At 40.6% G+C, this 26,726-nt stretch overlaps 2 protein-coding genes across 4 annotated transcripts; both read left to right on the top strand.

The window, feature by feature from the left end:
* Positions 1 to 1,354: 1,354 nt before the first annotated feature.
* spata7 (spermatogenesis associated 7) lies at positions 1,355 to 6,921 on the top strand. 2 transcript variants are annotated; one of them, XM_005942631.2, is made up of 12 exons: positions 1,355 to 1,583; positions 2,390 to 2,452; positions 2,541 to 2,630; positions 3,785 to 3,832; positions 4,089 to 4,186; positions 4,340 to 4,794; positions 4,907 to 4,952; positions 5,098 to 5,216; positions 5,307 to 5,357; positions 5,460 to 5,537; positions 5,718 to 5,775; positions 5,874 to 6,921. In XM_005942631.2, exons 1-12 carry the CDS (start codon positions 1,568 to 1,570, stop codon positions 6,477 to 6,479), a joined length of 1,728 nt encoding a protein of 575 aa, XP_005942693.1. In that variant the 5' UTR covers positions 1,355 to 1,567; the 3' UTR covers positions 6,480 to 6,921. The 2 variants fall into 2 exon arrangements, with proteins under 2 accessions (XP_005942693.1, XP_005942692.1); XM_005942630.2 differs by having other exon boundaries at positions 5,454 to 5,537.
* A 595-nt stretch (positions 6,922 to 7,516) lies between these two features.
* On the top strand, positions 7,517 to 25,793 carry ptpn21 (protein tyrosine phosphatase non-receptor type 21). Of its 2 annotated transcripts, XM_005942636.3 has the most exons (20): positions 7,517 to 7,872; positions 8,553 to 8,854; positions 10,331 to 10,500; positions 10,860 to 10,957; positions 12,414 to 12,481; positions 12,571 to 12,641; positions 13,526 to 13,613; positions 13,700 to 13,788; positions 14,241 to 14,328; positions 14,556 to 14,635; positions 14,758 to 14,865; positions 15,602 to 15,662; positions 16,020 to 16,101; positions 16,194 to 17,716; positions 22,465 to 22,605; positions 23,705 to 23,920; positions 24,180 to 24,308; positions 24,399 to 24,633; positions 24,756 to 24,916; positions 25,044 to 25,793. In XM_005942636.3, exons 2-20 carry the CDS (start codon positions 8,675 to 8,677, stop codon positions 25,170 to 25,172), a joined length of 3,717 nt encoding a protein of 1,238 aa, XP_005942698.1. In that variant the 5' UTR covers positions 7,517 to 7,872; positions 8,553 to 8,674; the 3' UTR covers positions 25,173 to 25,793. The 2 variants fall into 2 exon arrangements, with proteins under 2 accessions (XP_005942698.1, XP_005942700.1); XM_005942638.3 differs by lacking the exon at positions 14,758 to 14,865 and having other exon boundaries at positions 7,523 to 7,872.
* Positions 25,794 to 26,726: the final 933 nt, after the last annotated feature.

The following is a 26,726-nucleotide window of genomic DNA, read 5'->3' as shown; positions in this document are numbered from 1 at the left end:
CCTCTTCATTAAAGACGGTGAACTAAACTCCTGGACTGCTGCAGTCTTTCTGACCGAAGACTTAGGCCAGACTTGTATACCCAGCACTTCCAGTATATATATATTCTACACATTATTGTAAACTGACGTCTTTACGATCCTAAATGATCAAAGTCAGCTCTTTGAGCATCAAAAATATTGATCACTTTACAATAAAGTTATTGTCCAATGTAGTCATTGACCAGTTCTCCTTTGAACTTATGCCCAATTCAAGTGCCAGTAAAATGTGTTGCCTGTCACACTATATTCTTTTGTTGGTAAATGACGCAAGGGGTTAAAAGTTAAATCAAACAATGCAAGGAAAATAAGAGAATTAACAATATGATGCTGACAGAATGTTCTCGTGGCCAACACGTACTCAGATGAATCATAACTTATATTTGTGGTGCTGTAGTTTCCCACATTTTACTGTAAAACTAGGTCACTGAGGATTTGGCTTTTTATGATAACAGCACACCATGGTCAGAGTTTGTTGCAGTAATGAAGAAGAACGGCTACCATTAATGATATGCTTATTGATGATTTTGGTGCAACTGGAAAGGATCTAGTGACCCACATGGTGAATAAATTATAATGTTTGCTCTTGAACCAGCCACATAAACAACCAGAAAGCTGTTTTAGTCCATTGGAGGCAGTATTCTGTCTGCAAAGCCACAAAACACATTAACCTCACCCACCAAAGTAGAAAAAAAAGTTATATAAACACATAATGCATTTTGAAATGAAAAGAAAGAAAACCTGTGGCTGAAATCTGTCTAGCTCCTGCTCCTGCTTTTCTTACTGTCACACTGGTAAGACTATTACTTAAATGTTATTTTAATACCTAAGCCTTTTCAGCCAGACATTTAACAAAATGTTATTTATTAGAGAGAAATACTTCAAACCGGGGGATCTGTGGAGAGATGGGGGATTTATTCTTGGAGACCAAACATGGGCTTTCAAGGATGATTTCTCACTTGATGATCTTTGAGAGGGTCAAGTGGTCCTGAATTTACGGCTATATGTTTTCCTGTTTTGTTTTTTACACTAGCCCCACTTGCTCCCCCTGTTAGTCTGCAACTCCACACCCAGAAATCCAAGTGCTGAAACACAAATATTCACAGGAGATCTTTTTTAGGTTGTCTATTATTATGTTGTGCATGTCATATCTTTATCATATGTACTGTACTCTTCAGACTGCTGAGATAATTATTTGACATATTTCATTTAATCAAGTTTGGATTTAAGGGCGTTTTTCTTAGGTTGTCATTTCGATTCAATTTTCTCATTCATGTTGTGTGTGTGCGTGCTCCTGTTGTGCATCAACGTGATGACGACAGCAATCATAGCAACCAGCATGGCGACGGGGAAGCGTTACTTCGCTCTTCATTTGCTAAACCTTTGATAGGTTATTACTTGTACGATATTTGATTGTATCACTACGTCAGCATGTTTACGGTTAAGTACAGTGAATTTTCTGGATGGATCCGAGCTCTGCCATCTCTCCCTCAGAATATTTCCGAGGTTGGGATATGCTGAGTGAAGTATTATGGACTCAAGAATAGGTATGCTAATGCTAATGCTATTAGCATTGGTTAGCCATGTAGCTGGATAATGAGTCGGGAGACGTTAGCACATTTAGCTTTTTTGCTTAAGCAGCTACCTAAAGATAAGCTCATGTCCACCGTATTTATTGTTAATAATATGGCTTCAAGTCGGTCAGCACAGTGGTTACTAGTCCCTTGTCTGTACCGAAAACAGCTTGTAAAACGATGCTTCAGTAAAGCCAGTTTACGTTTAGTGACATTTTAACCTGTTAAATCTTTATTCGTTTCTTCTTGTTTCTGGTTTGAACAGATCCACGATATCAGCTTAGTACTGCCCTCTATAAACTTAAAACCAGTATGTACTCTTATTGTTTGCTGGAGCTTCGTCTTATTTATTTTCAGTGTTATTCAAACATTTACTTCAAATTATGTTACCACTTTTTGAGTATTTACTATTTTTATTTGTAAACAGTCAGTGTTATTAAAACTTATAGCACAGAATTTACCCCCGAAAGTCTTGGAACCCCTTAACAGTATATTTCCAGGTCCAAAAGAAAATACTCTGTACTGTAATGTGTTATTAGTTAAATGATCAAAAAAAAAAAATACTAGGAAACGCATAGATTCCTGTTAACTAAATTAGCATTGCCTTACTGTGTATCTTGCTGTGGTAAACTTGCTGTTTTAGTTATCTAAAAATTATTTAGTCTTGAGAAGCGCTGTGCACCACATACTTATAAAATGAAATGATAAATGAAAAGTTTTTAATCATAAAAAACCTGTAACTGATAAAGTGTGAGTCATAACACTTTTTTACATTTTAGAAAGTGTGTCATCTGGACTGGGGTACAGCCCTGGTGTGAGAGGAAAGGCTTTGAAAAGTAGTCGTAAGTATTATTACATGCTCATGAGTACTGGTCATCTGTAAGAAGAGCTTAATTTAATAGTTTATCATATATTGTTTTGTGTTTTTAGCTTTCTGTCCACTCTCCTCTAGCAAGTTGACACAATCCATCATTAAAGACCACATGGTGTCTCATTACAAAAAGGTTTACTCAGCTAAAGGTGAGCTGCATGGCAGGTATATTTTACAGTTGTGGTCATGGTAATTTGGGGCTGTTAATGATTTATTTGAACTGTTCTTTTTTCAGGGTGCATTGATTTTACAGCATACATCTTTAATTACTTTTTTAAAAACCCATTAAAACCCATTGAGGATGGATTTCTTCTGGATTGTCTCAAAAAAGTCAAAAGTTTGCATACACTCAGATACATACACTAACTTAAATTTCTTAATAACTCGTGCTTAAGGTTCTTTTAATTTGACAAGGTCAAAGCCTATTAACATCTCATTGGCGATCATGATTGACAACTGGTAGTTTTTCTTTGGAGCATAAGAAGGTTGGTTTGACAGGACTCATTAGACTGATATTCAGAACAGGAAAGTCCAAAGAACCCACTGAAGATCTAAGAAGAACAATAGGAGTTTACTCTAGATTTACACAAGTTGGAGCCATTTCTAAACAACTGCAGATTCCAAGATCATCAGTTCAAACAGTTATAAGGAAGGTTTTATGGTTAGATCAGACAGAGATTAAGCTATTTGGCCACAATGACAAGACTTAGGTTTGGAAGATTAAAGGTGAGGCTTTCAAACTTAAGAACACTGTACCATTTGTCAAACATGATGGCTGTAGCATTGTGCTTTTGAGCTGATTTGCTGCCAGTGGTACTGGTATACTGCACAAAGAGGATGGAATAGTAAAGAAGGAAGACTACCTCAAAATTCTTCAACTTCACCTCAAATCAACAACCTGATGATTGAAACTTGGACACAATTGGGTATTCAAATGGGAAAATGATCTAAAACACACATCAAAACTGATTTTGGAATGGATAAAGCAAAGCAAAGCCCCAGTCTCATATTAAATGTGTGAACTTTGTATAAAAACTGGTTCTGTACCAGGAAACCAACATGTGAATGACCTCAACCGATTCTGCCAGGAAGAGTCAAATATCCACCTAGAATTGTACCCAAAGCTTTTTTGTGTTTACCCAAAGGATCTGGTCCAGGTGCAACATGCTAAGGGATATTTAACCAAATACTAGTGTAGATTTATGTATATATTTGAGCCTGTCTGTATACTTCAGACCAAAACTAAGTATTGTGTTTAATTCTGTTGTGTAATAATACTAATAGTTTCTATCTTATCCACCAGCTGCCATTGATACCTCAGTACCCAAAAGCTTGCTGTGTAGTGTGAAGTGTAAGTATACATATATATGGTGGCCATACTCTGTTCTTATGACTCATACAGCAGGAGATGTTGGGACAAAATAAATTTAGATTGTGTCATAAATTTAGCTAATAATTAGACAAATAATGCCATAATTAGCAGTGCGTATAATAAGTAAATAATAGGCAAATAAAGTAAAGTACATGCTTTGCTGCTGGTGATAGTTCTGCAGTGCAGAGAATTGTATCTGTTGTGCTACTTCAGTTGTTTTAATACCTCTTTACAGACAATGACCAGATCAAGCGGGATAGGTTGAGGAAAAATGGCCGTCCTCAGTCAGCACCTGCACAGAGGAATAGCAGAACTTCATACTCTTCATCACAGGTAAGAAAATCTGGCGTTGTCATTAATCACTGCTTCATGTGATGCTAACAATTTTTTACTAGCAGATTTCAAGCAAACACAAAGCCAACTTTATTTGCTTGGAATCTTTTTCAGTCTACACAACAACAGATTCACCCCATGTGTGTTTTTTAGAGCAGATTATCTGTGCAGTATGATGACAGCACCTACCTTTGCTCGAGGAGCTCCTTGGTCTCCAGCCCTAGGTTCAACACCACCTTTAAAGTCAATGAGATGGTTTATCCATCGCTCAAAGTCAGCTCTCATCACACTCGCCCAGCATCAGAATTGAAGCATCGGAGCCCGGAGGCAACTTTTCGAAGAAAGTCGTCAGCTTGTTCATTGGCAGCTTCTGGAGATCAGAGTTCCTACAAAACCTTCCAGGACCCTGTCCGGAAGACATACAGCGGAGACTTGCTACTGAAACATTCACAGCACTTTACACAAGACAAACCTTTCACTCCTAAGACCTTAAAATCAGATAAGAGCTCATACTTGTCAAAATATCGCTACTACAGAGCACCACAGAGAAAACCTACTCAGGACTGCAGCAACTCAACATCATTTCAGCAGGAGATGTGTGATGGAAGGTAACGGCTGAATGTCTTGATGAGACTGCAGATCTAAAGACGTGTCTTGGGAGATTTTTTTTCAGCATGTGCCGCTTGTGTCTTCACGTGTCTTTTGGTTGTTTTCATACAGCGTAAAGAACAAGGACTGCATGCTGGATGTTGATGAGCCATCTCAGGTAATTTGGAGAATTTGATTTGATTAATAATGCATACATATCACAATTTATCAGTAATACTTTGATCACAAGAACGCTTTGACAGAATCGAATTACACTTCCCATTTTCCAGCCTTCTTTTCTTTTTTCTGTTTTTTTTCTACAGGGATTTATTACAGAGCATGAGTCGTTTGAGGATGAGCTTAATGGCACATATTCATCATCAAGACAAAAGAGTCGAGCAGTCAAGGGCAGAGAGTGCGGTTTTTTCGACTCCTTGTCCAGGTGAGCTCATGCAGTAGAAAAGGACATTGCATTTTATTATTTATTTAATTACTTTGTTCAGTAAGATTCTTAAAGTGTTTCATCTTCTAGGGTCTCACCAGAAAATAGGAAATCTCCCAATATGATGAGAGTATCCACAGAGTAAGTTCACCGACCTTCTGATTAGTAGACATAGACAAATTTTAACAATCTAAAGTAATACATTATCTAATAAATGAATTATTGTGTTTTGTCGAGGAATAGAGAAGAAGAATTAATGTACCTTGAATTCATTTCTGCTGTGACAGAAGATATCTTGTCCAGGGGACACATTTCTGACAGGTTGAAACATTTTAATTCTTTTACATTTTCTGTGCCATAGTTGGATGACAGATGTACAGACGTTTGCACAGCTTCTTAATAAATTTGTATGTGACTGATAAAGGAGTTATTGATTAAATAGTAGCTATGAGTCTTATTTTGAGTAATTACTCACATGTAAGTGTCTGTGTCCTCTGCAAGGGTCCTAGACCGTGTGTTAAATCGGCACATCGACATGAATCGTCATCAACTAGATGAGGTCAGCATGTAATTTCATGCATAATACAAAACATTTTAGGCAAGTCATGTTCATGGCTTTTTAAGCTGTTCTTATAAGCCCGCTTTGCTTGTTTTTAGGGTAAAATGCGCCACCTGCTGGAAGTGTTGTGTAAAGACTTTGAAGAACCAACCAACATATCCAGCTCCACTGCAGAGCTTGAAAAAAAGAATTATCTGCTTGATAGCCTCCTACCGTGTCTGGAATCAGCGGGAAAACATGTAAAGACCAAAGAAGACAATGACTTGTTTCCTTATGTGTCCCCAATTAAACACTGTGATTTCCCAGCTTATACTGATCCCTTATTGGCTTCTACGCCCTTACACTCTCCTACAAGAACTCCTTCTCAAACTGAAATAACTGAAAAAGATAAGAAGGGTGACAGTGAGGGAAAGTTTATTGACTTTTCTTTGGTCAGTGAGCATGTCACTGATAATACAACAGCCAGTGAAGAGGATTTCCATATAGTAGGCACAACTGTTACAACCAGTGTCCACAGTGAAACCCAGGAGAATTCTGCTATAGCCAGTGATCAAGAGCAAGCTGATGGACAGTCTAATGAGCTTGAGGATCTAGGGAAAAGTTTGTCAGAGTCATTGCATGTGTCCAGCAACACACACTGTGAAAGTGCTGCCAGTGAGCAACGTTCAAATGCAGGGGATTCTGGCAGCGAAGATGAATTTTAAGTTTTTATTGTACTGTGGGATTTTATGTCCGTCTACATTTTTACCGAGTGAAGTGTGTTCCAGAGAATGAAGTGATATTTCACATTTTTAAAAGGTGTCATATAAAAAGAAATAACACTGGTTATTTACGAGCCTCACTAAAGAGTGTTGTACTTCTGCTTTGTTTTCGATGAATTTTTAACAACAAAAGCACAATGAAAATGTCACAAAAATAAGTCTGAGCTTTAAAGTTCTCATTTAGGATGGGGATAAGCTTGATCACTGTAGTGGCTGAGCTGCAGTTTACCTCTGCAATTAGTTTCAGTATAGTGCCCTGTCAGTTTTAAGTATGATGTAGCACAAGTTAACATTTTCAGATAAGGTGTGAAGTGTGTTCAACCTGAAAAGTCCACTGTTACCAGAAAGTGTCTTTACAACTGCAATAAAATTTGCTTTTCATTCACTGCTTGCTTCTGATTATTGAGACTATCATTGAGGTTCTTAACTTGAGAAATATTGCAACTGGGAAACTATAAAAAATAATCTATTATATGTATATAATAGTATCAATATATAATCTGCAATATTCTACTGTTCAGTTATACAAGTCTACATCCTCATACACATTCATTTTAATAACTCATTTTCAATGCTAATGTGCAACATCCTCAAGTAAATTCTTATTTTTTAAATCATTTAAATACGTACCAATGTTTACGGTGCTTAATAAATGTACACACACAAACACACACACATTCTGTCAGTAAAGGTTTTATATTTATCTGTTATTTAATTTTCGTGCACTGTGTCAGGGATTTCGTTATGCTTGAATCTTGAAAGTATTTATTTTGCAATATCGTGTGTTTGCCATTAGCTATGGGTCGATGTAAAAAGTAAACAGACAGGTCCTCGCCAGCAGTGCCTGACAGCTGTCCCATTTCTGGCATTTTCACTGCTCGGCATTCCAGCTGTCTGATGTCATCGCTCTGAAAACCTGCATGTATCCTTCCGCTCCAGAGGAACTACAATAGATTTTAAACAGTTTGCTTATGAAAATACACCTAACCAACTAGCTTGTATAAATGTTTAGTTGAGTTGGTGTTGATTTCAGTGTAGTCCAGGAATGTATTGAAGGCTGATCAAACAAACGCCAAAGCAATAGCGCCGCGGATGAAGACCGAAACACTTGTTGCTCTTCTAATCCCAGGAAGCGAAACACGCTTGGAACTTGGAGTGAACACTTGGACCAAAAGGCATGTGGGCTCTGTTAGTTTGGATCCAGAACAAACTACAGACAAACAAACTGCCTGTTAATCTAATAGTTATCCAGTAAGCAGCATCCATTGACTTTGGTGGTGGAATCCCTAAGGACTGACCAATAGTTGGACTACCAAGTTGCATCTGGTGGCTAACGGTAACGTTGATGTTTTTTTCCCCCAAAAAAATATTTACCGGGGGCGACGTCAGCTTCCCAAGGGTGTCGTCTATTTGCTGGAAGTTAGCGGGCTAGCGTAAACGCTAATTCCAAGCCAGTTGTAGTGAATGTAATGGATTTTCTTAAAGTGACTTAAAAGCAGTTAGATAATACCAAATATGTAGACCAAGCGTTTTAATTGTAGCAGTAAAGAAAGTCCAATTGTAACTATCAATAATTTGAAATATAATGGATGCATGGTTTATGATTTTGAAGTGCCTGCTTCTTATAGAATCGGTCGCACTTGTTGGTGTTTGGATCAGACTATTCGCCGGAAAGTGATTACTGTAGCCATAGGCGTAGTAAAAATGACCATTGTAGTTAGCAGTAAGTGCACAGGTCAGAGGGGACATCCGTAGGATTTGCCTTTTCTGCTGTGCCCAGATTGTTAAACAACTCAAGAGGTGGAGGAATTGTAACGTTACTGAGACCCAATTGCTGTCAAAATGAAGCATTAAGGGGATTACTTTACGGTAATCCCCGTGTTAGTCTACCGTAGTCTTTAAAGGTAAGTATCGTAACATATTCTTTAGTGATGAGTAAGGCCACGCTGTTAAAGCTAGATTTGGTTGTGGGTTTTGGATGCTCATCTGATTTGATTTTTCCGTCTGACTTTTCAGACCTGTGTGCTGATGATGACCCCCCTGACTTGTTACATTATCACAACTTTGTGGACATCAAGGAGAATACTTCCTCTGGCCTGAGTGGAGACCCCCTCTCCACTGTTTAAGACGCCTGAAACATGCCCTTGCCGTTTGGCTTAAAACTCAAAAGGACTCGAAGGTATACTGTTTCAAGCAAGAGCTGTCTTGTCACACGGATTCAGCTTCTCAATGGAGAGTTTGTTGAGTTTACACTCTCAGTGGAGAGCACTGGACAGGAATGTTTGGAGGCAGTAGCCCAGAGACTCGAGTTAAGAGAGGTATGTAGGTGTTTTTCACGCAATACAAGTGCTGATTGTTCTCTCTTATATGGACTCTTTAAGACCTGCCATCTCAGCAACAAAGTATTTTTGTGACCATTGTCTTCTGGTCACATTCTTACTTGAAACTAGTAAGCAGAACAACAGAAACTATGATAACCAGTTTGTCATTGTCTACTCATATAATGTCATTTCCCATAATATTTCCCAAGATGTAATGACTCAATCATTTCCCAGTTAAATGCTTTACATACACATATATGTAACTCACGTTGAGAAACATGAAAGATAATGTACTGAGGTTCATGTCCAAGTATGGCATTTATTTAGCATGTTTGGTTAGTGATGCTAATGCAAGGCCTCCACCTTCATTTACTTTATGTCACATTGTTTGCTTTTTTAGTGTTAGTAGAGTTACTAGGCGAATCATGTGGTGAACTAGTCAGTCTGTTAAACTACAAAAAGCACAATTCACTGTTGCATTTCAACCATGGATGTATCTGGGTTAGTAGGTCCTTTATTTTGAATATAACTTTTTAGTATTGCTATAAAAACAAATTTCTGTAATGTTTACACAGTGCTTACTCATAGACAGCAGCTATTGTCCAGTGTAAAATGCCAGTAAACACATTTATAGTTGTTTTTTCCAGCTGCTCTCTTACCAGTGTTCATTGTGGGATATTCGGATAGAGAGGGCAGCACAATCTAGAGAAGTCTTCGATTTTAGATTTATTTTAGATGATACATAACAGCTACATAAAAAGAACCAGACAATTCGTATTAATGTTCCTATTTTTTTGAGAAAATTTCATTTCACTGATGACGTTAAATTAAAACAGAAGAACCTCGTGTCTCTAGTCTTATTTCTATATAGATACGTTTTTAAGCTCCTCTGTCTGTTTTCATATCGGTAATTATATAATTTAGCGTTTCTAGTTAATCTAAGTTTCCTAAGTGGGATGATATAAGCGTTTCATTATTTTGTAAATTTATCTTGCTGTGCTTATAACAAAAATGGCAATCTTTCCATTGAGTAGTTTTCATAAATGATTTTTAGCCAGTCTTCAAATTGTACTCACGTTTTACTGAATTTATTTCCCCGTCATAAAGTAGTACTGCCATTAAGCATTTGCCTTCATTCGTTGTTCTATGCTGTGACCCACATATACACTGTGAAAGTGTCAAATGGAAATGTGTTCTTAAATACAGTTTCTAAACATTTGTGGATATCATGCCAACATTGCCAGAATTTCAGACATTGCAACTTTGGATTTTAAGGTCTGTGTTATATTTACAAACAGGAGAAGACGAGCAGATTTACATTGGCACTGAGCTCTTAAGCGGTAACCTATTGGTCTAGTCTTTAATATGTAATATAAGTTTAAATGTGCCTGCCTGGATTACAGTTTACCCTAGAATGGTTAATGTTTAATCTGTCCTCTTGCATTTTTTTTTTTTTTTTTTTTTGCTTGTTAGATAACATACTTTAGCCTGTGGTACTTAAACAAGCAGAACCAGCAGAGATGGATTGACTTGGAGAAGCCACTGAAGAAGCAGCTGGACAAGTATGGGCTGGAGCCCACCGTTTACTTTGGAGTCGTGTTTTACATACCCAGTGTCACCCAACTGCAACAGGAGATCACAAGGTGATCAGTGGCAGGAAGTGTCTTTACAAAGCCACTGCTCTTTTTTTCTCTTTTACTGTTTGTCGCTCAAGACTACTGGCAAGAAAGACCTTAGAGAATTTTAGACAAAATTTAGTGCCGCCACATCAAGTATTAAAAAGTTGTACTGACTATCAGCTACGGTAGTTAAAACACTCTTACTTGATTGTACAGTTTTTTTGTTTTATTTATTGATTTGGCCATTAAACATTGAGTGTTAATTTATCTGGTGCTGTATGCTAGATGTTTTGTAATTAATGATGTTATATCTGAAACATGAAGATAGTTCTTGTTTTGCTTGCCAGTCTTCTGCTCCTAACAGTTGCTTCCTCTCTCTACAGATATCAGTATTACCTGCAACTGAAGAAAGATGTTTTAGAGGGCAGGATATCGTGCTCACTCGAACAAGCTATACGTTTGGCCAGCCTGGCAGTGCAAGGTATTGTGGATGTATTATACTAGCCTGATGGCAGAATTTGTAGTTTGGTAAGTCCTGTGTTCCTTCTTGCCCTCACAGATGGCACAACGTGTTCAGTGTGGTGTCACGTCTTCTGGTGCAAGCTGCTCTGTGTTGTTTCAGTTGTGCACATTGCAGGGTTTTTTTGACCTGGTACAGTGCTGCTGATACTGCAGCCAGGAAGAAGACATGAGTATGTGTTCATGTCAGTTTTCACTACCAGTTTAATGATGGATGTGTCATTACAGAAGCATAGAAGTCACAGCATCAGCACTGGTACAAGACTGCTCCTCCTGTACCAGGAAGAAAAAAAGCAAGAGGACAGATTAAACATTAACCATGGTCCGCTTTAAGCTGTGGCGACGTTATTTTTGCGAGAAACACGACGAGTGCTGTGAATATAAAGGGGTCTCAAGTCTCAAGCAAAGAGATTGGAGGAGTTGTACTGGAAATGAGTTTTCATCAATTATTTCTGAATAGAAGTCTAGTTTTCCACCTAAAGCACAGCTAAAAAAAATTGAAATCAAGTTGCATACAAATTGTTGGGATTAATGGTACTTTTTTTTTTTTCTTTAAATCTCAGCATCTTGTTTTAGAGGTTTGCTCCTCACAGTAGTTTGTCAGAAACCTCCGTTCAGCTGTTTAACGGATAGATTATAAGAACATTTTTACAATTTTTGTATATATATATATATATATATATATATATATATATCTCAACACTGAAGAAGAACTCTACATCCTACATATATCTATGAAACTGATCAACAGTGAGTGAATTTGAACACTCTTTGCTTGAGTTTGAGCTCCTGTAACGTTCGCTCAGCTGGAAGAATCTCAGACAGTGCTGGCAGAGTTATATCAGGCGCTGCAGCTTACTTGCCTGGGTGTTACAGCATAGCTGTGCTGCTGAGATCACTTACTGCTGCAGCCATATTCAAATGCCTGACTAACATTCAATGTTTAGAAAAGCACACTGAATCTTCTTGCAGTTGCCCTTCATATTTAGTCTGTGCTTTGTTTGCAATGAAAACTTGTGCAGTGTGCCGCGAGTAAACCTGTTTTGTGTAACGTGCAGCAGAGTTGGGAATGGAGGACAGTTGTAGCCTTTAAGCACAGCTGATGTCTGGGGAAAAAAAGAAAAAGAAAAGCTGTTAATGTTGCCAGAAGGAAGCCTGAGGCTGTAACAGTTTAGGACCTCTACGTTATCAGACGCTGGCGGGCTAACAAACAAACATCTCCCCTTCTAAATTTAGTCCATCATGTCATCATACACTACAGCTTTCCAGAAGGCATTACAGCGTTCTGCAAGTCCTGAATGTCTATTTTGAATTGTACTGCAAGCGGAAATAGACATAGGATTTATTGAGAGAGCCTTGGAGTCTGCTTTGCTACAAATGTCTGTACTTTATGCTCTATTGTTTCTTCTTGCCCACAGCTGACTTTGGAGACTTTAATCGATATGATTCCCAGGAATTCCTTCAGAAGTTTGAACTGTTCCCCATTGTAAGCATTCTCCACTTGTTCTCCATTAAACTCAGATATTCTTTTGTGTGGATTGGATCAAACACGTTTCTCTCGCTCTGTCTTTGCAGGACTGGATTCAGGATGAGCGAGTGCTGGAAGAGGCCATTCAGAAAGTGGCTCTTCTTTATCAGTCCTTCAAGTAAGCCAGATTTCGAAGTATCAGTCTACCCGGTCACACAAATGGCGAGCAGAGGAAACACACTGGCTCTGATTTGGTCTGTTCGGAGATTGGGGCTTTTGGTTCTTGGTCGTCTCTATTCTGAGTAGAATGTATAATGTAAATGTTTAAGGCAAATAACGCATTTGGTTGATTTTTGTAACAACGGTAAACACAGTTAATTTAACAAACTGTCATTCATCAGATTTTAATGACTATCTTTACCTCATGAGATAAAAAAAAGTAAACAAATTGTTAATAAAGCTGTGTCACTTCTACTTATAATGTCATTAACTTTTTAGTATCTCCTAGGAAACATGAGGTGATGAAAGTTTCAGAGGACAACAAACTGTTTTACACTCGAAGCCTTTCTGTTGATCCTTGACCATTTTACAAACTAGGGTTCCCTAAATATCTGACTGAGGATGCACAATAAGGGGCTAAATGTTGTTTCTCCTAACAACAAAGCTGTTGTTAGGAGAAAAATACCTTTTAGTAGTAGTACAGAGGTGAGAGGTTGGGCACTGTCGCCACACGGCAAGAAGATCCTGCGTTTGAATCCACTGGGTTGCATGTTCTTCCTATACCTGTGGCTACAATGGCTTCCTCCCACAGTCCAAAGATGTACAGGTTAGATTAACTTAAGCGTGAGTGGTCATCAGTCTCCGTGTGTCCAGAGTGTGCCTGGCCTCATGCTTCATGACAGCTGGGATTGGCTCCAACCCCACCGTCACACAGAATTGGAGCAAATGCACAAGCAAATACATATAAAGCCTGTTTCGATTAATACACATCTCTTCTGATTAATGTTTATATGATCACAGTACTGTTATCATTTTCTTGATATTTTTTAAAAATCTTTTCAGGGGTTTGCCAGTTCCAGAGGCAGAGATGTTGTACATGCAGGAGGTTGAGAAAATGGAGGGCTATGGCCAAGAAACCTTTCAAGCCAAGGTAGGTCTGTGAAAGCCACTGGATCATCACTGGATCCTTTAACAAGTATGACACTGGCTTACAAAATTCTCCTTTGGTCATACCAGGACAATACAGGTGCAGATGTTACCCTGGGTTCCTGCCTTGACGGCATCTTTGTCAAGCACAAAAGCGAGCGTCCGCTTGTTTTATACAGGTGAGCCTAGGAAAAATGATTGCAATTATACCTAAAGAACTGAAATCTGATTTACTTCTAAGAATGGGGGGGAGGGGGAGGGGAAGACGGAGTTTTGTGGCATAGCTTACTTACAAGCTATTCTTGGTTAAGGTTGTCTCCTTAATGTTCTCCAGCCTTGAATATGGCTCAGGAGGTAGTGGGTCAAGTAGACTGTGATAGCTGATGAGGATGTTTGGGAATGTTATCTGTCAGTTTTGTGAGTATGTGAACATTAAAGTATTTAGCTATGTACCAGTATGAGTTCTAGATGGCTTTTGATTGACTCCCACATATGCATGTTTTTAAAGCAACCATGTCTGTAAAAACGCCCTGAGGTTTTGTGACCACCATGACATCATGTGTTGTTTTTTTTCCCTTTCTTCCCCCCTCCTTTCTTCCTCTGTGCCGCTGTGCTTTAATTGGCTGTGTAGGTGGCATGATATTAACAACATGAGTCACAACAGGTCTTTCTTTGCCCTGGAGCTAGCCAACAGAGAAGAGAGTGTTCAGTATCAGACCGTGAGTAACTGCAGTGTCTTTTCCATCCCTAGTGACATTGCTGTCTGCTATTGGATTTTGATAATTTGGAGATGGCCTTCATCATTAACCTTAGCATAGTGTGTGTGTGGGGCCATGAAATCACACTGGCATTCCCAGGATTGCCTTTATTTGTCCATAACTAAGCAAATACTAGTCTGTACCACATGTTTAGCCATCTAATTTTTGTTTTTCTTTCTCATGTGTAGGAAGACATGGAAACCTCCAAATATGTGTGCCGGATGTGTCTGGCCAGGCTCAAGTTTTATAAGATTAACATGAGTAGCCTGTGAGTGTTTTTTCTCTCCACCCATCTACCCCAAGCTGTCTCTTTGTTCATCGTTGTCTCATGCATGGGTGTCATCTTTGGTGTAGTCTCATGTCTGTACTCCTTTCCTCCTCTCTCTTCAGAGAGGAGTGTGACCCCCTGCCTTCTGAGGGCTCCCAGAAGTCCCTTCTCTTTCTATCCTTTCCTCGTTTTCCAATGCTCTCTCGTCCCTCTCTGCCTTCTAATAAGGGGTGAGGAACACAGTCAGCCAACGCCTACAGTATGCCTGCCAGACAAGTGCCATTATTCATTCCTTTCAGCTGCTTACCCAACAGTGCCACCACAAATACGCTTCCTGCATATTTGAAATGGGCCTTGGGTTTTGAACCACACAGTGATTCTTAATTTAAGTGAAATACATTTTTAGATTTGAGTTACTACTTAAAGCCAGTACACAGGGTTGCACATTTTATTGACTTTTAGATGAATTTCAGCATCTGTGAATCTAAAAGTAATGTAACTGAACTGCGTTGGGTTGAATCAAGGGACTATTAAGAGTGTCAGAACTCTATACGTGTTGAGTAATGAGTCAGATACATTCATGAGACGAAGAGCTTAGTCACGTTCTTTCACTTCTGTGTTGCATATTTTCAAGTCTAAAACAAGGTTAGACTGCATTTTATTTGGGCAGTGCGTTGTTGTTAAGACAAAATCTAACTTCTGCTAAACTGTCTTTAACAATTGGTAAATGAAAAGTGAATGTAAAATCAAAACATGACTCATCAAGCATGTACACTGGTGTGCTGGAGAAGAATAACACGACATGTTTTATGGACTTAACCTGGTCTGCACCTTTCCAGGTGTGCCATATCAGTGTCCAAGAACAACATCAAGTATTGCAAAACACTTTTTTGTAACGGCAGTAGTGGGTAAGTTCATCTTTGCTGACTCACGTTTTGTTTTGGGTTTTTTTTTTTCCTCTGCTAGCCAACCCCAGCCCACAGTTGTCAACCCAGTCAGACGGAGATCCTCTACTAGGGTATCTCTGGTAATGCCCACACTCACTAAAACACACAGATTTAAAAAGTTGCATCTTTGCTTTATTAAAAAAACAAACAAAGAAAATGTATTTAATGTGGGGGGAAGGAAAATACATACAGCTTACAACATAATGGTCTTTTAAAACAGTAGTTTATTTTGAAACGCGTCCTTCAGAAAAATAATTCTGCATTTGTTTTTAATTGAAAAGTTGACAAATTTTTGCACTCTTTCTCGTGGGTATTGTTATAATGAATAATCATTGTTTAGAAGCAGTGTTTGATTCTTTGCTCCTTGGCAGCGTTTGGCTCATATTAGCACTGATTAAATCCCTTTCTTTCTTTCTTTTTTCTTTTTTGATTTCCAGCCAAAGCCGCAGACCTACATGATGCCCCCTCCACAAATGCACTACAATGGCCATTTCACAGAGCCTTACACATCATCACAGGGTAAACTCTTCTTCTTGTCTTTTTTGTTTTGGTTACATCTAAATGCTTAAACTGTTCTTTAGTTATAATGGAATTTTCTCACTTGCTCATAGACAACCTGTACATGAACAGTCAGAACGGTTTCTACTACCACTCTCAGACCAGCCTGGACTGCTCTCCTCTAGAATACAGTAGTGGAGGACGTTTACGTAATGGCAGCGTGTACAGTGCCCACAGTACCAGCTCCCTAACCAATCCCCAGCACTACCTTCAGCCTTCACCCATGTCCTCCAACCCCTCTATTACAAGCGACATAACCAGACCAGACTACGTCCCCTCTCACCGGCACAGCGCTCTCATCCCACCTTCTTACCGTGCCACTCCCGATTATGAGTCAGTGATGCGTCAGAAGAACCGAGGTGCAGGGGGAGGAATGGTATTGTCTCAAGAGCACAGGCAAAGCCACTCTATGAGGAACCTAAATATTGGAAACTCCTATGCCTACAGTAGACCAGATCCTCTAGTTTACAGCCAGCCAGAAATCAGGGGGGAGCATGGCGGGGCAGCTCAGCACCACCACTATCCCTTGCATTTGGGCTCCAGCTTCCACAGCCCTTCTCCATACCCCTACCCTACAGAGAGGCGATCTGTGGTGGGGGCAGTAAGTGTCCCAGAGCTCACAAATGTCCAGTTACAACAGGCACAAGAGTATCCAGCCCCCAATATCATGAAGACACACGTGTACCGATCGCCTCCACCTTACCCATACGCTCATCCTAGACCAGCTAACAGCACACCTGATCTGTCACGTCACCTGTACGTCAGCAGCAGCAATCCAGACCTGATTATAACAAGGCGTGTGCACCACTCAGTCCAGACCTTTCAGGAGGACAGCCTGCCCGTTGCACACTCTTTGCAAGAGGTCTCAGAGCCTCTTTACAGCGGACCTCCACAAAGGCAGCAGTACCATGCTCAGAAACGTAACTCCATTGAGATTGCTGGGTTGGCGCAAAGTTTTGAGGGGATAAGGGTCAAAGAGCGCACGGCATCTTCTTCAGCAGCTGAAATGGCCACACCTCCTCCAGTGCTGCATGGCGGGCGCTCTCAGGGATCCCAGCTCAATGTGTTTTTGGAACAAAAAAATCCAGAAGACATTGAAGACATTAAGGAAGATGTGCAGTACGGACATAAAAAGTCCCTTTCAGACGCCACCATGCTAGTTCACAGTAGCGGAGAAGAAGAGGACTTTGAGGATGACAGTGGACGTCACACACCACTTTCTCAGGAGGCATTAGTTCCCGAGCAGCCGCCACAGCAGCATCACAGTCTGACATCTCTCTCTTCCCTGACACCTCAGCAGCAGCAGACTCCGACAGAGCCTCCTCCTGCATATCCCATAGGCTCCTCTCTTGACCCCTCTATAACCGGCACCTTAACCTATAAGGTTCATACCCTGATCCATGAACGTGAGCCACTGTACCTAGTATCAGAGTTACAGCAGCCCAGGATTATGCCTTCGGTTTCAGAGGGAGACTTGAGTGGTCAGGAGAAGCCGAGGCCCAAGAAAGACTTCAAGAAGAGGCCTGTGTCTGATGTTCCTCCTGGGAAGAAAGCAGTAGAAGGTTTACCTCCTGCGGTGAGTCTTGTTTCCAAATTTCCCCCGTTGTTCAGAGTATTTTAATAATATGCTGTTTCTTTTTTGATTTTTTTTTTTTTTTTTAACTGGGAGTTCTCCCAACCAGTCCACATGTGTTTTGTGGACTTGGAGACTGCGTCCTTTGTAGTATCCTGTGGGGATGCGTCATGAGTATGGACTGACTGCCCTGTTACTACAAGCCATTTGAACACTATAACTGTTGCAGGAGCTTGGAGCCAGCAAATAAGTCAGACTCGTTCTCAATGCATGTAGGACTCCGCCAGGGCTGCCCTGGTCACAGATTCTGTTTATAATTTTTATACAGAACTTCTAGGTTTAGCCAAGTGGCAGAAAGCTTCCACTTTGATGGCCTCAGGATTTCACCTCTGCATTTGGCAGCTGATATGGTCCCACTGACTTCATCAGGTGGTGGCCTCCAGGTCATAATGGAGCCGAGGACAAAGTGGCAGGAATGAGAATCAGTCTGGAGAAATTACATCTCTCAGCTGGCTTGGGAACGTCTTGCTACTCCCTCACATTAGCTGGTGAGAGGGATGGATGAATGGACATACATTAACTATAATACATCAATGTATTTCTTTACAGTAGGAGCATAGTACGGTAGTGCTTTAATAAAAAAGTTGGAAAAGCACTCTTCCTGGGCTTTTCTTTTTTTGGCCATCGTTCCAGACCAATTTTCTTCTCACTCCACCTCGCTCCAAATTAGCTCTTTTGGTGCCTATCCGGTTGTTCAGTGATGACGCGACGAATCCTACTTCCGGGTCTAAAGTAGTCTACGTTTAATATGGCTTTTGTGTTGTTAACATGTTTAATGTTTTGTATTTTCTTCTATTTGATCTCAAAAAGCTCCTAAAACAGTCAGTGATCCCTGTTGACCTCCCTCGGCTTTTATTACCGCTAATCGTTTATTTAAGCTCAGTTTTTAAAACCTTAGGATGTAACTACAGCCCAGCCCATGCAGCAGTATATGAATGACTAACCTCGTATTGTGGATGGATTATCTCAGTTGTTCTCCTGGCTGAAGTTTGGTCCTTTTACAGCATCCTGCCATGCGATTACATTTGTTCCTGACCACCGAGAACACTCACGTTAACTTTTATCGAGTGGAAAAAAAGTTAGCTTGTTTATATTATGCTAACATAGCTGTGTCGCTAGCGGTCACGTAGCACATCATTATATACCAGCTAGCCCAACTTCAGTAACCCTACAAACGTCACTGCTGTTTAGTTTTCTGTCTTCATTTATGTTGGAAGTGATAACAGAGCTGTACGTTTTAATTTGTTTCCAAAACCCCGCAGTCAGGACATGCTATATTGTATTTAGATAGAAGCTAGCGAGCTAACTCCCTGCTAACTTCTAACTCCGTTAAATGTCAAAGGAGCTTGCAAAGAAAAGCGTCTGGACTTCTTTAAGTTGCTTGAAGACGTTTCACCTCTCATCCGAGAAGCTTCTTCAGTTCTAAGGTCAAATGGTGGAGAGTCCCAGATATAAACCTAGTGGGAGTAACCCCCCACAGAGGGACAAAAGGACCCCCTGATGATCCTCTAATCGCCTGAGCCAAGGTGTGAAACTGGGTGTGGGTCCCAATCAGCCAGAGTTTCGGGTGTGTTCATTGTGAAACCTGGCCCCACCTTATCATGCGAATTCCTGAGGTCAGATGGCCCAGGATGTGAGTGGGCGTTAAGGCGTCTGGGAAGGGATCTCAAAACTGGATTATAGATGGCAGAGAGTTGGTGTCGTAAACCCCCGCCTCTGTTCAAAGATGGTCGCTCACAGTGGACATAGATGGCTTCTTTCACTCCTCTTTCAAACCATCTGTCCTCTCTGTCCAAAATGTGAACATTGGCATCCTCGAAAGAGTGTCCTTTATCCTTAAGATGCAGATGGACTGCTGAGTCTTGTCCTGTGGAGGTGGCTCTTCTGTGTTGTGCCATGCGCTTGTGAAGTGGCTGTTTGGTCTCTCCAATGTAGAGGTCTGGGCATTCCTCGCTGCACTGTACAGCATACACCACATTGTTAAGTTTGTGTTTTGGCGTTTTGTCTTTCGGGTGAACCAGTTTCTGTCTGAGTGTGTTGCTGGGTCTGAAATACACTGGGATGTCATGCTTGGAGAAAACTCTCCTGAGTTTCTCTGATACACCGGCTACATAGGGGATGACAATGTTGTTGCGTCTGTCCTTCTTATCCTCCCTCGCTGGTGTCTGGTCTTCTTTTCTGTGCCTCTTTGCTGACTTTAAGAACGCCCATTTAGGATAGCCGCACGTTTTGAGTGCTTCCTTTACATGTGTGTGTTCCTTCTTTTTTCCTTCAGGCTTAGAGGGAACATGTTCTGCCCGGTGGTGTAGGGTCCTAATTACTCCAAGTTTGTGTTCCAGAGGGTGATGGGAGTCAAAAAGGAGGTACTGGTCCGTGTGTGTGGGCTTCCGGTAAACTTCGATGTTGAGTTTGCCGTTCTCTTCAATGTGCACGGCGCAGTCCAGGAAAGGCAAACAGTTGTCCTTTGTGTCTTCCCTGGTGAACTTGATGTTTTTATCCACAGCGTTAATGTGCGCAGTGAAGGATTCCACTTCTTGTGTCTTGATTTTGACCCAGGTGTCGTCCACATATCTGTACCAGTGGCTGGGTACTTCTTTGCAAGCTCCTTTGACTACGATGACCTGGATGACTGAGAACCTTCACAGACATATTTCCGTTAAATGTCATAAATTCCGTTTTCATGGATGCCTTGATGCCAAACTCAATTGTTACACCTGGTAGAGCAGAACGCTGATCATTTTATTAAAGATGAAAGACTTTAGACAGTTTTTCAACTCTCAGTAATGCCATAGTGATCGTTTGATATATGGACCTGCAGCGGAGTTTAGACCCAGACACGGCTAGTGACGTCAGACTGAACAACCGGATAGCCTTAAAAGTATTGAAGCTGAAGCCACATATCTTTCAGCAAAAGGAGCGGCCAATGGGAGTACAGCACATGTATATGACCTGATTGATAGAAAAGACGTGAATTAAACATTCTAACTTTTTTTTTTTTTTAAACAGAGCCCTAATTACAGTAGTTGTTTGGAACTAACCCAAATGTTGATTTTGTCAGCAAACAAGAGAGTTATAAAAAAAATAAAATAAATTTAATGCAGAGAAACGGCTTGGGAAATAGCTTGTAAGAGGTGGCTGGTTTAAAAATTAAACAGATCCCAGCTAATGGGTTGTGTTTGTGTCCCCATTTTATACTCTTCCCATAGTTTTATTGGGAACTCAACTGCATTAAAACACAGCAAATAGGAGCACAGAGCAGGAGAGAAACAAACATCTAACGGGCCGCGGGGAAAACAAGCCAGCTGAGTTTGGCTTGTTCTGAAGCATGAAAGGCGACATGAAAACCAGTGACCCAACCCAGTCCTTGTTTATTGGATTCAGATCGGTTTTAAAGTTTCCACAATTTCTGATTATCCCTCAGGGTTATAATTACGACATAGCTCTGGCCTGTGGGAGTACAATCGGAGCTAATGTAATGTTAGCCACAAGTATTTCACTGTTGTTGTGGTGACATTGCCCTCAAAAAATCAAAGTAATCTGCTGGGTCTTCAGTGCCTCAGATGGCAGAATTGCATAAAGATACTTGTGTTCGCACTTACAACAAAGAACAGAGCATTTGCTCATAGCTCAGACATTTTTAGAGCTCGCAGAGCATCTTTTGCAAGAAGATAATAATGGCAGGCTGCAAGGCTGCTGCCTGAGGTTGGAAGGTGTGTCTGGATAGCCATAATTGTATAGCTGTGACACACAGCCTTATATAAGCCCTGATGGCATGTTTACAGGCAAAGTTCCTGAATATGGGCTGTGTGCATTTCTTTGTATCAAGTGTTTTTGGTATTTAAATAGCTCCTAGACCCACTTGATGATCAACAAAGACATGGTAATATCATTTTCTACAATATGCAGTTATTTTAGGTTTATTTGTTATTTATTTTAGACATTTAATTTTGTTGTGTATTGCTTCATTTTTAACAACATTGTCATAATTTCACAATGATGTACAAATTACTAACAAGAAAACAATTTTTTACGTGACACTAGCTTGGTTTGTCTGAGACGAGGGTTGTTGTCTTTTGGGGTTTTTTTCCTGTGTTGGTGTTCCTATAATAATTACCTACACATAAAACTGGTTTTACTGTATACCTAATGACTTGTTACTGTCGCTAAGCACACTATGTATTTATGGTGAATACATTCGAAAGCAAAGTGGTTTGGAGTCGTGCAGTTGCAGCAGACTGTAATGTAAGACTGTAATGACATTGAAGACGCAGTCACCTGTGCTTATTAACAATAATCACCAATAAGGGAAAAACATACAAGATTTTCTTTCTTGAATCGTCAGTGTGATTGCCAGTAGTACAAGCCTAAGTCTGTTTCTGTTTTGGCCGGTTGCTGCACTGTTAATGTCAGAAAACAAAAACTGCTTTCTCTGTAACCTGATGCCTCTGCCCTACATCAACATCACATGAGTGCAGATCCTGAAAGAATTAGAAGAAGTTTCAGTGGCCAGCATGTAATGACGCAAACGTATTTGAGAAGAATGCGGTCGGTCTACCTTGGTAAACCAGATAGGTGACATTCCTCTAGAAACGCCCAGCGAGGCTGCATTGTCCCCGCCTCTTGTCCGTCTGTTCTCTGGGGTTCACTGTCATTCTCACTTCTTCTCTGTCACCACTTTAACGTCTTTCTAGGGCATGAAAAAAGGAGCCAAGTCAGAGGTGAAGAAGATGGGCCCTCTGAAAGTTGCCCACCTCAATGGCCTGTCCATATCCAGGCAGCCAGTCCACAGCGAGATTAAGGATGAGCCTGAACGAGCCTCGAATGATGAAAGGGTATGGCATCTAAAAATGTTTGAATTCGTGAGTGATTTTCTATGTGAATGGGATGTGTTTGAACTTCGTTTAGACTCTTGGAGGACTTTTTATGGAGAGGGTACGTGTTCTTGTTCAGAGCTTTGAAACACAACTGAACTCGTAAGGATTGCTAATCTTTATGGTTGTTGCGCTAACAGTGAAAGTAAACCCAAAAAGTTGGGACACTAAATAAATGCGGAATGATTTGCATATCCCATAAACCCATATTTTATTCACAATGGAACATAGAAAACATCAAATGAGAAAAAGAAAATGTTTTGAATTTGATGGCAGCAATGCGAGTCAAAAAGGCAGGGACAGGGGCATCTCCTCTTCTTCAAAAACAGTCTGTAAGTGTCTGAAGAACTGAGGAGACCAGCTGCTGGACTTTTGGGAGACGAATGTTGTCTTTTATCTTCTAGCTGCTGAACAGGTCTTCTCTGTCATATTTTTCATTGATGCTGTGATGTCAGATGTTTTTAGTTGGTGAAATATCTGGACTACAGGCAGGCTAGATCAGCTCCTTCTACCACGAATCCAGGCTACTGTAAAAGATGCAGTATGCATATGCATTTCAGCATTTATGCTGGCTTTCTAGAAATATTCAAGATGCCATTTTTATAGGCACTAATGCAGCTACTTGTCATCAGAGATACAGACTTTTGATCTGAGTGCTAATAACAAGCCTGATGGCTTCTTTCCTGTTTAGTCTGGAGGACATGATGTGAAAAACAGACTTTGCATTTTCAATTAGTCTGTGAAAAGGAGCTTTGTCCCAGAACAGACAGTGGTGGTTGTGGATTATGATTACACATCACTTCTTTGAATTTGTGGGAGACACGGTGAACTCTGTTCAGGCACTAATTTCTGGATGTGTTCCTGAGCCCATGCAGCACCACACGAGTGTAACCACAGATTAGACATCCAGTATTGATTTTACAGTCATTGTTGTGACCTGTTTGTTAAAATAATGCATTTTCTCAGTTTAAGCATTTGATATATTTTCACTTCCATGCAAAATTTCTTCTTTGACAGCATTGTCCATGACAGTGACATATTTTCCGTTTGCATTTGTCAGTGCAAAGTGTTGGAGCAGCACATGGAGAAGGGTGAAGTGTTGAAGGAGTACGAGAGCATCCCAAAACGTCCAAGAGGGGAGTACACGATCGCCCAGCTGCCAGAAAGCGGAGACAGAAACCGCTTCCAAGATGTCCTGCCTTATGACGATACCCGAGTGGAGCTGGTTCCCACTAAAGAGAACAACACGGGCTACATCAATGCATCACACATTAGAGTAAGTTGTTTTGGGGATGTATGTACATACATTTGCAAACCAGATAACTAGAAATACTGTGCAAATACTCTTTTAAATTTCAGTCGTGCTTAATGGTTTGTGGTATGGCAGCGTGTTAGTCACCTTTACTTCCTCTTTCTGGAGTTTCAGGCATGACAACATAACATCTTCCATAGATGAATAATATTTTCTGCTGTACTGGCTCTCCCTTTTTAAAAGAAATGACTGAGAATGCTCCTTATGTCTTATTTCTCATTAGATGACAGTAGGTGGGCAGGAGTGGAATTACATTGCCTCGCAGGGTCCCATGTCGCACACGTGTCAGGATTTCTGGCAGATGGTGTGGGAACAGGGTGTCTCCATCATTGCCATGGTCACTGCCGAAGAGGTACGTTGATTTAATTTTAAACCCCTTCATATTTTTTCCCCTCCTTGTCTCTATGCGCACTGACATATGCGCATCATCTCCTTCGTTCAGGAGAGCGGTCGAGAAAAGAGCTTTAGATACTGGCCCCGACTTGGCTCCCGGCACAACACAGTGACGTACGGGCGCTTCAAGATCACCACGCGGTTCCGCACAGAGTCCGGCTGCTACGCCACCACTGGGCTAAAGATCAAACACCTCCTGACGCAACAAGAGAGGACCGTCTGGCACCTGCAGTATACAGACTGGCCTGACCACGGCTGTCCCGAGGACTTCAAAGGCTTCCTCAGTGAGTGGATCAGTATCAGTTTATAATCAGATCTTTACCTTTTTGAGCCTAATAACCTCTGCTACATTCAGGTTTCCAGAAATGTAGTTAAATATAAAGTTTGCGTTCTCATCTTTCTCCAGCCTACTTGGAGGAGATCCAGTCTGTGAGAAGACACACAAATAGCATCAGTGACCCAAAGAACTCCAACCAGCCTGTGCTGGTGCACTGCAGCGCAGGAGTGGGTCGGACTGGAGTTGTCATCCTGTCTGAGATCATGATAGCGTGTCTAGAGCACAATGAGGTAATTTTCTTACCCTAATGAAGGTTTTTTGTTTTGTTTTGTTTTGTTTTTTAAGTGATTTTTTTTGGGGGGGGAGGTTTCTGTGTATTATCTTTGTATTATCAAAAATGAATATTTTCTCTTTCAGCCATTGGATGTTCCCAAGCACCTGTTGGCGCTACGCAATCAGAGGATGCTGATGGTTCAGACCTTGTCCCAGTACACCTTCGTGTACAGGGTCCTCATCCAGTACCTCCGCAACTCCCGGCTGATCTGACCACGGGCATCAGCACAGATGATTGCAGTGGATTTTGCTCCACAGTTGTGCCAAACTGCAGTGCAGTGATGCAGATGTTTGAATCTGTTCTGAAAGGTGGCTGCTTACATTCTGTTCTGGCCGTGTATTAGAGCCAGCAAGCCGGGAGGTGCCGATTGTTGAGATGTGCAAGACGCTGTGCCACATGAAGGGGCACAAAGACTTGTGACCTGTCTCTAAACAGTATTATATATTATTTCTTACATATATTGGCTACTTTATAAAGCCCAGCACTTTCAGAGTACCATGCTGTACATAAAGAACCAATATTAAGCTGCATTAAATTCTTTTAGATATCTATCAAAAATCATTGGTTGATTTTTAACTTGCCTAAGAACACTTTTATTGTCAGTATGTTTTGAATTGCTGTTGCTTTATTAATTCCGATAATGAAGGATTTATTTTTTTTAAGTTTGGAAAAGCTTGGAAAATGTGTTTGATATGAAATCCATGGATTTAAACTTTATTTAGTGACCTCTGCTGGTGCAGACAGAAGGATGACAATTCATGCAATAAACACAGATATGGCTGTGTGATTTAGTGTAGTCATCTGTATTATTAATAGTACTTTTTTTTTTTTTTAAAGACTCCATACCTGCCCAATATTTGTTTACTGAACCAATACACCTGCTGAAAGAGGCATGGGAAGTGATGGGGAAAAAAGAAAACACACACTGGACTGATCAAAGTAGAAATTTGCTGCATGGGTTTAAAAAGCTAAAATAAATGCTGGGTTTAGAGTAAAATTGGAAAATCTTTTTTTTTTTAATACATTCGTCTGTTTTTATCTTAAACTGAAGATGAAGTGTTACGTTTCTGCGCTGTAATGCTGGCGGGCCTCCGTAGCTTGGTAAAATATGAAGGAGTGCAGTGATGCCTTCAGAAACACGAGGGTTGCAAACATTAATCAATTCAGCTCATCCCTGATATCATGACAGCAGCGTCTTTGTTTCAATGAAAGGCATAAAACTAAAAAAACAAGGAGGTGGTGTTGCAACAGTGTTACCATAAGAGTGCATGCAGTGTGTTGAGTTTTGCATCACCTCTGTTGGCCATGGCCATGGTGCTCGGTTTGAAGTGCAAACTTGTATGGATGGTGTATCTCTAGTTTCAGTATTCTGGCTGCCACACTTGTCCCGACTCCAATGAGAAATGTCACTCTGTAGATACACTTCCTGCTTCCACAAATGGCTGCCAGACTGTTAATGAACACTTGTGCAGTCATATTAAACCGGAGTTGGGTTTAGCTGCTCTGCTGCAGCTGTGAGTTGCATCCAGATCCATTTTTTTCCCTGTGCAGAACAAAATTGTTCTGGATGCCAAAGTAATACTAGTTTTACTGACCTGATGTTTGGGGGATTTTTTTGCATCAAAGGAACATGTTACTCAACAGGAGGGGGTGAAATGTTGCTGAGATTTATTAAGTGGAACTTTTTTGGGGGGTGGAGGATGACCATAATTTCCTTCTGATTGTTTGGTTCTGGCAGAAAGACGGAGTCTTAGTTTGGAGACTGA

This window comes from Haplochromis burtoni, unplaced genomic scaffold (assembly GCF_018398535.1).
Source record: "Haplochromis burtoni strain Fernald_Lab_line unplaced genomic scaffold, NCSU_Asbu1 Contig_89, whole genome shotgun sequence".
Lineage (NCBI taxonomy): Eukaryota > Metazoa > Chordata > Actinopteri > Cichliformes > Cichlidae > Haplochromis > Haplochromis burtoni.
Note: the sequence above shows the minus strand (reverse complement) of the source record. Positions and strands in the feature narration are given on the sequence as shown.

Bases quoted from the DNA above. Each gene is read 5' to 3' on its own strand.
- spata7 (XM_005942630.2), top strand. The intron at 3,833-4,088 runs GTAAGTATACAT...ACCTCTTTACAG, and splicing joins CTTGCTGTGTAGTGTGAAGT to ACAATGACCAGATCAAGCGG. The intron at 5,358-5,453 runs GTAAGTTCACCG...TGTTTTGTCGAG, and splicing joins ATGATGAGAGTATCCACAGA to GAATAGAGAAGAAGAATTAA.
- ptpn21 (XM_005942636.3), top strand. From the start codon at position 8,675: ATGCCCTTGCCGTTTGGCTTAAAACTCAAAAGGACTCGAAGGTATACT. The intron at 14,329-14,555 runs GTGAGTAACTGC...TCTCATGTGTAG, and splicing joins AGAGTGTTCAGTATCAGACC to GAAGACATGGAAACCTCCAA. The intron at 17,717-22,464 runs GTGAGTCTTGTT...ACGTCTTTCTAG, and splicing joins TAGAAGGTTTACCTCCTGCG to GGCATGAAAAAAGGAGCCAA.